Source organism: Macaca mulatta, chromosome 7 (assembly GCF_049350105.2).
Source record: "Macaca mulatta isolate MMU2019108-1 chromosome 7, T2T-MMU8v2.0, whole genome shotgun sequence".
In the NCBI taxonomy this organism is placed as follows: domain Eukaryota; kingdom Metazoa; phylum Chordata; class Mammalia; order Primates; family Cercopithecidae; genus Macaca; species Macaca mulatta.
In genome coordinates, this window is record NC_133412.1 from 46,293,121 (window position 1) to 46,304,357 (window position 11,237).

General features: G+C 47.5%; 1 protein-coding gene across 4 annotated transcripts in view; it reads left to right on the forward strand.

Moving 5' to 3' along the window:
• The window catches only part of CORO2B (coronin 2B), a 151,362-nt gene extending 142,410 nt beyond the window's left edge, over positions 1–8,952 (forward strand). For all 4 annotated transcript variants that reach the window (XM_015142555.3, XM_077939634.1, XM_077939633.1 and 1 more), the window contains exons 11-12: positions 169–308; positions 6,990–8,952. In XM_015142555.3, coding sequence (XP_014998041.1) covers positions 169–308; positions 6,990–7,121 — 272 coding nt within the window. In that variant the 3' untranslated portion in view covers positions 7,122–8,952. The remainder of the gene's footprint in view (positions 1–168; positions 309–6,989) is intronic.
• The last annotated feature ends 2,285 nt before the right edge of the window (positions 8,953–11,237 follow it).

Sequence of the window (11,237 nt, forward strand, 5' to 3'; positions counted from 1 at the left end):
GGGGACTCCACAGAGCACAGGAGGGCTGCAGCCTTTGCCTTCAGCGCAGCTTGCCCCAGTTCCCCTTGCCTATCCCCGTGCTTGAACTTCCCTCCCACCCAGCCTGCTGGACCATCACCTGACAGCCCATGGGATCATCAGTGAGAGCATTTCCCTTGCCTTCTTTAGATCCCGTGCTGATGTCTTTGAAAGAAGGCTATAAGAAGTCCTCAAAAATGGTATTTAAGGCTCCCATCAAAGAAAAGAAGAGTGTTGTGGTCAACGGAATAGATTTATTAGAAAATGTCCCACCCAGGACAGAGAATGAGGTAAGGAATGTAAGTTATTACCTCCATAGGCCCTAGAAGAACAAGACCTTTACATTTCAATTACGGGCTTCAGGCCTTTAAGCCAGTTCCATTCTGAGATGTTTTTCTTTCTGTGACAAATACCATAAGTAGCCTGATACTGGTTTCTGATGCCTCTGACCCCGATAAATAGAAGCTGGGGTGTCTGGAGATATCAGTTCCCCACACCACCCCCACACCTCAAATTCACTAACCTACAGAGTTATGCATCTCCTCATGAATTCATTCCAGAACGTTGCTGTCATTTGGTGTTCCAGAAGTTATAAATTCCTGACTAATAGGGCAAGCCTGGCCTCGTGTATCACAGCCCTGCCTCCCTCACTGGCATTGCAGCAGTGCTGGGGTCTGACACTTCCAGTCTTTGTGGAAGAGACTGGGTGTTTATGAAGGTGCTCTTTTTTTTTTTTTTTTTTTTTTTTTTTTGAGATGGAGTCTCGCTCTGTTGCCCAGGCTGGAGTGCAGTGGCGCGATCTCGGCTCACTGCAAGCTCCGCCTCCTGGGTTCATGCCATTCTCCTGCCTCAGCCTCCCGAGTAGCTGGGACTACAGGTGCCCACCACCACACCGCTAGTTTTTTTGTCTTTTTTTTAGTAGAGACGGGGTTTCACCATGTTAGCCAGGATGGTCTCAATCTCCTGACCTCGTGATCCGCTCGCCTCGGCCTCCCAAAGTGCTGGGATTACAGGCATGAGCCACCGCGCCCAGCCATGAAGGTGCTCTTTGTACCACTTGGGACGGGAGCAAGCTCTTTCGGGGCAGCTCGACTGGGCCTTGTCCATGTCCCCCAGTGGTACCTCCTTCCAGCCCACACCCCCATTCCCTGATGCCAACATGGTTTAGCTCAGCTGGGGTTCACAGGATGCCTACTGTGTGCCAGACATAAGGCATGATACAACTGAAATGGAGATGGCTGCATGACCCCACCTGCATTTGAATCCTGGCTTTGCCATTTCCTGGCTGTGACTGAGCAAGTTTACTGATCTTTATAAGTCCATTTCCTTGTGGTAAAATAGGGATATGGAATGCTATGAGCATTAAAGAGATAATTCATAAGTATCTAGCACTCTTCCTGGCTCATGTTAAGTGCTCAAAGGAAAAGGTCAACTGTATCAGCTATCTATTGCTGTGTAACAAATTACCCTAGAACTTAATGGCCTAAACCCACAAACACGTATTAGCCCACAGTTTCTTTGCATGCCCATGGCTGAAGGTCTCTCATGAGGGTACAGTTACACTGTCCACTGGGGCTGGAATCACATCTGAAGGCTCAACTGTGGAAGGATCTACTTCCAAGTTCATTCATGTGGTTGCTGCTGGGACTCATGTCCTCAGGGGCTATTGGACTGAGGGCCTCAGTTCCTCTTTGGGCTGTTGGCCAGAACTTCCCTCAGGTCCCTGCCATGTGGACTCCTTCATAAGGCAGCTCACAACAGGGTGTGTGAGCAGAAGAGCAAGAGAGGGCACCCAAGATGGAAGCCAGTCTTTCTGTCACCTAATCTTGGAAATGGTATCCCACCACTTCTGCCCTATTCTGTTCATTTGAAGCAATCTATTAGGGCCAGCCCATGCTTGAGGAGAGGGAATAACATGGGAGCTATCTTAAATTAGACACCACCTATACCACCAACTTATGTTATCACTATTTTTTTTTTTTTTTTTTTTTTTGAGAAGGAGTCTCACTCTGTCGCCCAGGCTGGAGCTCAGTGGCACAATCTCAGCTCACTACAACCTCCACCTCCCAGGTTCAAATGATTCTCCTTCCCCAACCTCCCGAGTAGCTGGGATTACAAGCGTGCACCACCATGCCCAGCTAATTTTTCTATTTTTGGTAGAGATAGGGTTTCACCATGTTTGCGAGGTTGGTCTTGAACTCCTGACCTTAGGTGATCCACCCGCCTTGGCCTCCCAAAGTGTTGGGATTACAGATGTGAGCCACCACGCCTGGCCCATTATCACTATTATTAATAAAAATAAGACCCTTCTTGACCTCTGGGACCTCACAGTCTTAAGGGGGAGATTGGCAGGTAACTTGATAATTGCCATAAAATATGCTTGTATGCCAATGTAGAGGGATATTCAGGGCTGGATGAAATGATGTGATAAATGGCATTTGCTTTAAAATAACCCCTGAGGAAAGTGGTGCAGGGGAGGTGGGTGGTAGTAGAGATGAAGTAAGAATGGTCCCACAGGCTGGGCATGGTAGCTCATGCTTGTAATCCCAGCACTTTAGGAGGCCAAGGTGGGTGGATCCCCTGAGGTCAGGTGTTCGAGACCAGCCTGGTCAACATGGTGAAACCCTGTCTCTACTAAAAATACAAAAATGAGCCAGGCATGGTGGTGCACGCCTGCAATTCCAGCTACTCAGGAGGCTGGGGCAGGAGAATCACTTGAACCCAGGAAGTGGAGACTAAAGCTGAGTGATGGGTACTTGGGGGTTCATGGTGCTATACTTTCTATTTATATATATATAACATTTTTCATTTAAAAAATGTTTTAAGTTTTTTCTTGCATTTATTTATTTATGTTTTAGAGACAGGATCCTGCCCTGTCTCCCAGACTGGAGTGCTGTGGCACGATCATAGCTCACTACAGCCTCAATCTCCTAGGCTCAAGCAATAATCCCACCTTAGACTTCCGAGTAGCTAGGACTAGAGGCGTGTACCACCATGCCCAACTAATTTGATTTTAAACATTTTTGTAGAGACAGGGTCTTACTATATTGCACAGGCTGGTCTTAAACTCCTGGGCTCCACTTTCGCCTCCCAAAGTGCTGGGATTACAGTCATGAGACACTGCGCCAAGCTATTTTCTTGTTTTTAAAAGAACCCTAGTTTTTGAAGATAGAGACACAGGGGTCACTGTGATAGCCCAGGAGGGCAATAACAAGGGCCTGAACTCAGTTCTGGCGCTGGGTCTGGAGAAGGCAGGGTTCAATAGTAGTTAAACAATATTTCGCTGTAGATTTGCCTATGTGAATCAGAACTGAGAACCTGGAGGAAAACCTTAAAGGGTCTCAGAGCAGACAAAACAGATGCCACAATCTACACCAAAGTTGTGCATCTTCCTCGTTGGGAAGAAGCTTTCTCAAAACCTGCTGACTCTGGCTTTATCCATAGCTTTAATCATCACAGCAGTTTGGAAGCAGCCAATTAGAAAGTGTGGCTGTCAAAGGTGGACACATTGATCTAAGTGTGAGGAAACAACTCATAGCTTGATGCAAGGGAAAAGACCTACAGTTGTACAACTCAGTAACTTTACTAAAAATCGCTGAATCATATGCTTAAAATGAGTGAATTTTATAGTGTGTGAATTACACCTCACTAACGTGGTTTTTTTTGACAAAAGTGGACAAAAAACAATGCAAAGACATTTTGAGAACTTGGAAGACACAAGAGTGTATAGAGTCATTTAGTGCAAAGGCAAATAGTATGTCATACCTCTGAACAGATATAACTGGGACTGGTGGTTTGTTAGTTAACAAAAAATATATATTTTTAAGTTAGTTAAAGGAGGGAATTGTGGCTGGGCGCAGTGGCTCACGCCTGTAATCCCAGCACTTTGGGAGGCTGAGGCTTGCAGATCGCCTGAGGTTAAGAGTTTGAGACCAGCCTAACCAACACGGTGAAACCCTGTCTCTATTAAAAATACAAAATTAGCCAGGCGTGGTGACGCACGCCTGTAATCACAGCTACTTGGGAGGCTGAGGCAGGAGAATCACTTGAACCCAGGAGGCGGAGGTTGTGGTGAGCGGATATTGCACCATTGCACTCCAGCCTGGGCAACAAGAGTGAAACTCTGTCTCAAAAAAAAAAAAAAAAAAAAAAAAGGAGAGAATCTTAAAAACATACATTCTTTTTTTTTTTTTTGAGACAGAGTCTTGCTCTGTCACCCAGGCTGTGGTATAATGGTGCAATCTTGACTCACTGCAACCTCCACCTCCCGGGTTCAAGCAATTCTTCTGCCTCAGCCTCCCAAGTAGCTGAGACTACAGGCGCCCACCACCATGCCTGGCTAATTTTTGTATTTTCAGTAGAGACAGGGTTTCACCATGTTGACCAGGCTGGTCTCGAACTCCTGACCTCAGGTGGTCCACCTCCCTTGGCCTCTCAAAGCGCTGGGATTACAGGTGTGAGCCACGGCACCCAGCCGATAGATACATTCGTTTTTGTTGTTGTTGTTTTGTTTTGTTTTGGGATGGAGTCACTTTGTTGTCCAGGCTGGAGTGCAGTGCATGATCTCAGCTCACTGCAAACTCCACCTCCCGGGTTCAAGCAATTCTTTGCTTCAGCCTCCCGAGTAGCTGGGGTTACAGGCACCTGCCACCACACCCGGCTAATTTTCATATTTTTGGGTAGAGACGGGGTTTCACCATCTTGGCCAGGCTGGTCTTGAACTCTTGACCTCGTGATCCACCCACCTCGGCCTTCTAAAATGCTGAGATTACAGGCATGAGCCACCATGCCTGGTCAATACATTCTTTAAACCATTTATTTTTGTTTTAAACATAAAACATGCCAGGTGCAGTGGCACCCCTCTAGTCCCAGCTACTCAGGAGGCTCAGGTGGGAGGATCGCTTGAGCCCAGGAGTTTGAGTCCAGCCTGGGCAACATGGCAAGATTCTATCCCTAAAAAATAAAAGTAGGCTGGGATGATGGCTTACACCTGTAATCCCAGCACCTTGGGAGGCTGAGGAGGGTGGATCACTTGAGGCCAGGAATTCAAGACCAGCCTGGCGAACATGGTGAAACCCCGTCTCTACTAAAAATACAAAAATTAGCCGGGCGTGGTGGCGCACACCTGTAATCCCAGCTACTCCGGAGGCTGAAGCAGAAGAATCCCTTGAACCAGGAGGCGGAGGTTGCAGTGAGCCGAGATCGTGCCACGGTGCTCCAGCCTGGGTGACAGAGCAAGACTCTGTCTCAAAAACAAACAAACAAACAAATAAATAAGTAAATAAATAATAAAAATAAAACATATACATTCATTTAGCATATTTCGATGAAGACCTTTTCTTCAAGGAGGCCCTCCCTGGTTGGAATCTGTGATGTATATCAAACAAATCACACCTTAACTCTCATTTCCGGTTTCCATTTCTTTTGGGTAGAAAAATAATTTAAAGTCCATCTGAAAGCAAAGTCCTAGTTTTTACGGTGTTTTCCCTCATCTTTTTTTGAGACATTGAGGTATAATTTGCCTATGGTAAAATTCATCCTCTGTGGTGGGTTGGTTTCAGAGTTTTGACAAACACACGCAGTCATGCAGCCACCATCAGCCAAGATATAGAATATTCTCCAGTCTTTTAGGGCTACATCTTCCACACCTAATTCAGCTGCAATTTTTTTTAGCATCACCTTTATCAAGATTTTCTAAGCATTTAATTAAGTTTTTATAGAAACAACAACTCTCTTTTTGTGCTCATTTCATCAATTTATATCATATTTCATTAAATTATGCAATTACAACAACAATGTAATTCACACCAGAAAGTTTGAGGCCAAACACAATTGACTGTGGGTAACATTCAACTCAGGTGTGCAGGAGCTGCAAGGAGCCTGCTGCTTTCCAGGGCTCAGCGTTTTGTGGACATCTGTCAATATGTTTTACAGGAGAAATGGAGGCGGGTTAAGCTAGAGAGTCGTTGAGGTAAAGATCTGCCAAGATAGCTGTACATGAATCCCTGACCAGTGCAAACTTTGGTATTCTTGTCATAGTTCCTCATCAGTAGGAAAAAAGCTAGATTCCATTCTGTATCCTGAGCCTCCTTAAGAAGAGAATGATACAAAGCATTTTAGAAAGTTCTAAATTATCAACACAAGCCAGGCGTGGTAGCTTACACCTGTAATCCCAGCACTTTGGGAGACTGAGGTGGGCGGATCACCTGAGTTCAGGAGTTTGAGACCAGCCTGGCCAACATGGTGAAACCCTGTCTGTACTAAAAATACAAAAATTAGCCAGGCATGGTGGTGCATGCCTGTAATCCCAGCTACTCAGGAGGCTGAAGCAGGAGAATTGTTTGAACCCAGGAGATGGAGGTTGCAGTGAGCCAAAATCACGCCACCACACTATAGCCTGGACGACAAAGCGAGACTTTGTCTCAAAAGTAAATAAATATGTAAATTATCAATAATAATGTAATACATGTAATAATACATCTATTATTATGTATTATTATACATCTATTATTATGTATCATTATACATCTATTATTATGTGTTATACATCTATGATTATGTATTATTGTATATCTATTATTATATATTATTATAGATGTAATAATCAATACATCTATTAATATACAATGGTAAAGAAAAGCATTAGGTTAGGACCCAGAAAGGGACAAGCTTGGGATATTTGGAAAACGACTGTTTGGTCACTCCTTTTTCAGTGATCCTGAATCAGTTAATGACGCAGGTTTTGTTTGTTTCCTGCCTCACACGGGAAAGTAAGAGCTGTGGACTGAGCTAGAGATGGGAGAGGTGCAGTGGTGATGAGTGGCTGGGGAGAATAAGTGGATCAAGCAGTGGGAGGCCTGGGGGAATGTGAGGGCACGGGCGGCAGGCAACTGGAAGACTCACCTGGGAAATCCTTGTCTCACCTGCTCTCTCCTGGGCCCTCCTTGGCCCCCTTTCTTCCTCCACCCCAGCTCCTTCGAATGTTCTTCCGGCAGCAGGATGAGATTCGACGGTTGAAAGAAGAGCTGTCCCAGAAGGACATCCGCATTCGGCAGCTCCAGCTGGAACTGAAAAACTTGCGCAACAGCCCCAAGAACTGTTAGCTCCGCAGCTGGGCTGTTTTCTAAGCCGATCTCTCCGTCGTTTCTACTCGTCCCTTAACTTCTCCCTTACCAGTGACCCCAGAGACAGAGCCAGGACAGAAGAGGGGGCCAGCCTGAGGGCCCCCGCCTACGACCTTGAGAACTGGAAGCCAACCTCTGACCTCCTGACCTCATGCTAATAAAAGTCCCCAGCTTCTCCTGGAGACCCCCGCCGGCAGCCCCTTTCCCTGCCACCCCAGGACCCAGGCTTCCCCTCAGTTGGGTGAAGACCACAGACTCTCTGGGGTTGACGGGGACTCTATCTCAGTGGACCAAGAAGCAAAGGGGGAAGCGGGATCTCAGCTAGACTTAGAACTTGGACTTCTCACCTGTGAAGGGGGCTGCCAGGACATCTCAGCACTCCCACCTGGAGCTCTCAGCATCACTGAAGGTACCACAGCGTAAGTGCTGGACTGCAGGCTGCAGTGATCCCTCTTTCGTCCCACCCCCTCTTCCCCCAGCAGCCCCAGAAGCCTGCCTCACCCGACGAGGGCAGCGAGCAGCCCGGCTTCTTTCTGTCTCTTCCCTTCCCACCCTCTTGTCTTCAGGGAATTCAGAGGATTGCTCTCCAAGGCCATAATGACCCCTTGCCTTCCCCATGATTCTCTTCAAAGCTCTTGCACACCCTTTTCCCATTCAATTTGTGAGCCAGGCAGGGTAGGGATTAGTGTCCCCATTTGACAAATGACAGAACTGAGGGTTGCAATGGGGAAGTGACTTATGAAGTCACCCAGCAGGTCAACAATGGACCCACAACCAGGACCCTGGGTGTTCAGACCCCAAGGCCAGGGCCTTTCCCACTGCATCAAGATGCCAATCCCATTGTGGGCTTCACCAGTGCCCAAGTCTCTGCGGAGAATGAGAACTGGAAGCCACTGCTACCGTCTACCCAGCACCAGTAGTGCCGATGTGCCACACTGCCCAGTTGAGGCCCCTCACGCTGTGCCCCTAGATCCTTCAGGTCCCCACCCTCGGTTGTCACCACCACCCTCCCCAGGGGACTCCATCTGAGATGAGGCCTCATCCTCCTGGAAGCTGAGGCTGAGAAGGGTGGAGCTTGGCCCTGGGGAAGGCAGACCAGGGTCTGATGGCTTCTAGGGATGCTCTGCGTGTGTCTCAGCACCACTATCTCTGCCACTTTCAGCCTTATGCACGTAGAATGACCACAGCCACTCGCATCCGTATAGCACTTTAAAGTTTCTGCAGTCCTTTGACACATAGGATCTCATTGAGCCTCACATCTACTCCCTTCTGCAGATGAGGAAACCGAGAGAAGTGGCCCAAGGTCACGCAGCTCTGAGATGTCACATTTCATTTGATCTTGTACACATGTTCTTTTATTCCTTCTTTTTTCATCCTTTCATTTCCCACTACCCACAAAGAGTTTATAAACACTGTTCTCAGAAGAGTCACAGTTTGGGGTGAGATCTGGAAATCGAGAAATGGGTGTCCACTCTTTTCTTTCATTAGCTAGGATCTACTAGATGCATTATACTCCATACCTGCTTTTCCCGTGGCCGCCCTACGGAAAATCCCATCCACAGAGGCCAGGGCTACCCAAGCCCCTCCAGGTGAGCTGGGCCTTTCTTCTAAGAACCTCCATCCTCCCAGCCAGCTATGGTAGGGCCTCCTCACCCCGTACCCCACAGCTAGACAGTGTCAGCACTCATCTCCTCCTCCCTACATTTCTGGAGCTTTTTTTTTCTTCCCCAATGACCTTTGTGGTCTTCTGTGATTATTTATGCTGCCTCCCAAGGATAGAATTGAAATAAAATGTTTTCAACTTATCAAACTTGGGCATAGCCATCTCATTTGACCCCGGTGGTTCCTGTTCTTGGTCACCATGGTACCTTGATGGTCAGCTCCCCACCCACAGCTCCTTTGCCTTTCTGGAATGACAACCCACGTCTGTACCTACAGATATAATTTCACACTTTCATTTATCTCAGCAATATTGACATCTGGGGCGAATAATTCTTTGCTGTGGGCGCTGCCCTATACATTGTAAGATATTTAGCAGTATCCCTGGCCTTCACCAATCAGATGCCATAGCTACTCCCATCCAATTGAGACAACCAAAAATGTCCCCAGATGTTGCCCAAGGTCCCCTGGAGTGTCAGAATCACCTCCCAATTAAGAACCACTGTTCTACCACTATTCAATAGATGCTGCCCCGTGTTGAGGTCCGGGTGAGACCAACACTCTACACTGGCATGGTGTCTTGCAGTTTATCAGGCAGGATTCCACACACTTGACTCATTTGATCTTCATAGAAGCTCTAAATGGTAGGTCCGATTATTCCTGTTTTCAAGAAAAGCAGTCAGGCCCAAAGTGGTGACATGTTCAAGGTCACTCAGCCAGTGTAGTGGGGGAAATACACAGGGACTGGATCTTCTGAGCCAGAGCCAGAGAAGGTCTGTGTTCCCAGTCCCCAGCCAGACTCAGAGCTGGGCAGAGTCTGTTCTGGGAGGGTGGCCGGGGCCCATTCTGAGACCAAGGATGCGAGACATCCTCACTCTCTCAGTAGTCCAAGTTTGTCTTAAATAATAGTTGTCAGGCTGCAAAGTGAACAGGCACCCGGCAGTGTGGACACCACAGGAAACTCAGAAGAGCCAGAGGAAAGCAGTGAGGGCCTTAGAAAAGGGGTGAGGAGGAACGGATAAAGGGCTGCAGAGGAACAGTGGGCAGGATCACAGGGAAGGGGTGGTCCAGGCCTGGCCCTGCCCTCAACTAGTTGTGCAACATTGAATAAGGCTTTTTTTCTCCCTGGGCCCCATTTTCTCCATCTATAAAATGAGGCAATGGGACAATTTCTAGGGTCCCTTCCTGGTATGTCATCCTAGGTTTCCATTACACCAGCAGTTGAGAGGATGGGATAAATCCCCAAGACCACCTATTGTCTAGCACGAGTGATAAAAAATAAATAAATAAAATAAAAAAGAAATTTATTGGGAAAAGAGAAGCAAAGAATGGCTTCCTACAGGACTTGGGTGCAGAAAATCACTTTTGCTGGGGCTCAGGGAACAGGTAAGATAAGGTGATCTGTCTCATATGTACCTCTGTCCCACCTAATCTCCAATTCTGAGCCCAACGGGGCAGCTGTTTGTCATTATTTATTATGGTACACTGTCTAAGGTCGGGCTCAAACTTGCTTTCTGTCTCCCCACTAGCCCATTTTCCCAACTGCATTTGTTGATTAACTCATCAATTCCCCATTGGCTGGCTGTGTATCCTTAATTTCTTCATATGTTATATATTCCATGCCTAGTCTGTTACACTGGCCCCTCTGCCAGTTACACATTGCCAATTACACTGCCTAGTCCAACACATTGCTTTAATTATCCTAGTCATGTAGGAGAGTGCCGTTCATGGCTCTTTGAACCTATCCTCACTGCCATGCTCCCTACCAGGTGTCTGCTCCCTTCTGTTCTCCAAGTAAGGATATCTTAGGCTAAACTTCAAACCCTTCTCTTCTATGGAGATGTCCCTAATGCCTTTACCATCAGCAAGAGTATCCTCCTGCGCGTGCCTACAACTGTTTATCCCACCCCTGACACCTAATCGAATTTTCAACTCAGTTTAACACATACCAAGTAGCTGCATCTATTTAGGACCAGGTGCTGGGAACCATGACATGAGAAAGAACAAGCCCTGCTCTTGAGGGGCTCCAGTCAGTGATCTATGTATAGACATCATATCATCCAGCAGGACCTGGAGCCCTTGGAGGCTGGGAAGAGCTTCACCCTAGGCTGGGTTCAGTGTGGAGTGGGCAGTTTGTTCTGGGATTGGACGACTCCTGGGTTGTCTTCCAGCCAGCCTCCTGAGATCCCAAGATGGGCTTGGGCATTTTTAGACTCTCTCCTGGTGCTGGGCAAACATCCCAGACTGCCAGTGGACCGTGCAGAACGTGGCTGCTTCTTCACTGTGGGAAATGACTTCATGTTGAAAACACTCCCACCTCCAGGCCCCCGCCCCCCAGCCTTCCTGCTTGGAAGGGCTGCCGTGATGGGGGCTGCCTGGAGCAGAGGCACTTACCTTGGCCACAGGAAACATTACCAGATCCTTCTCCTCACCCTG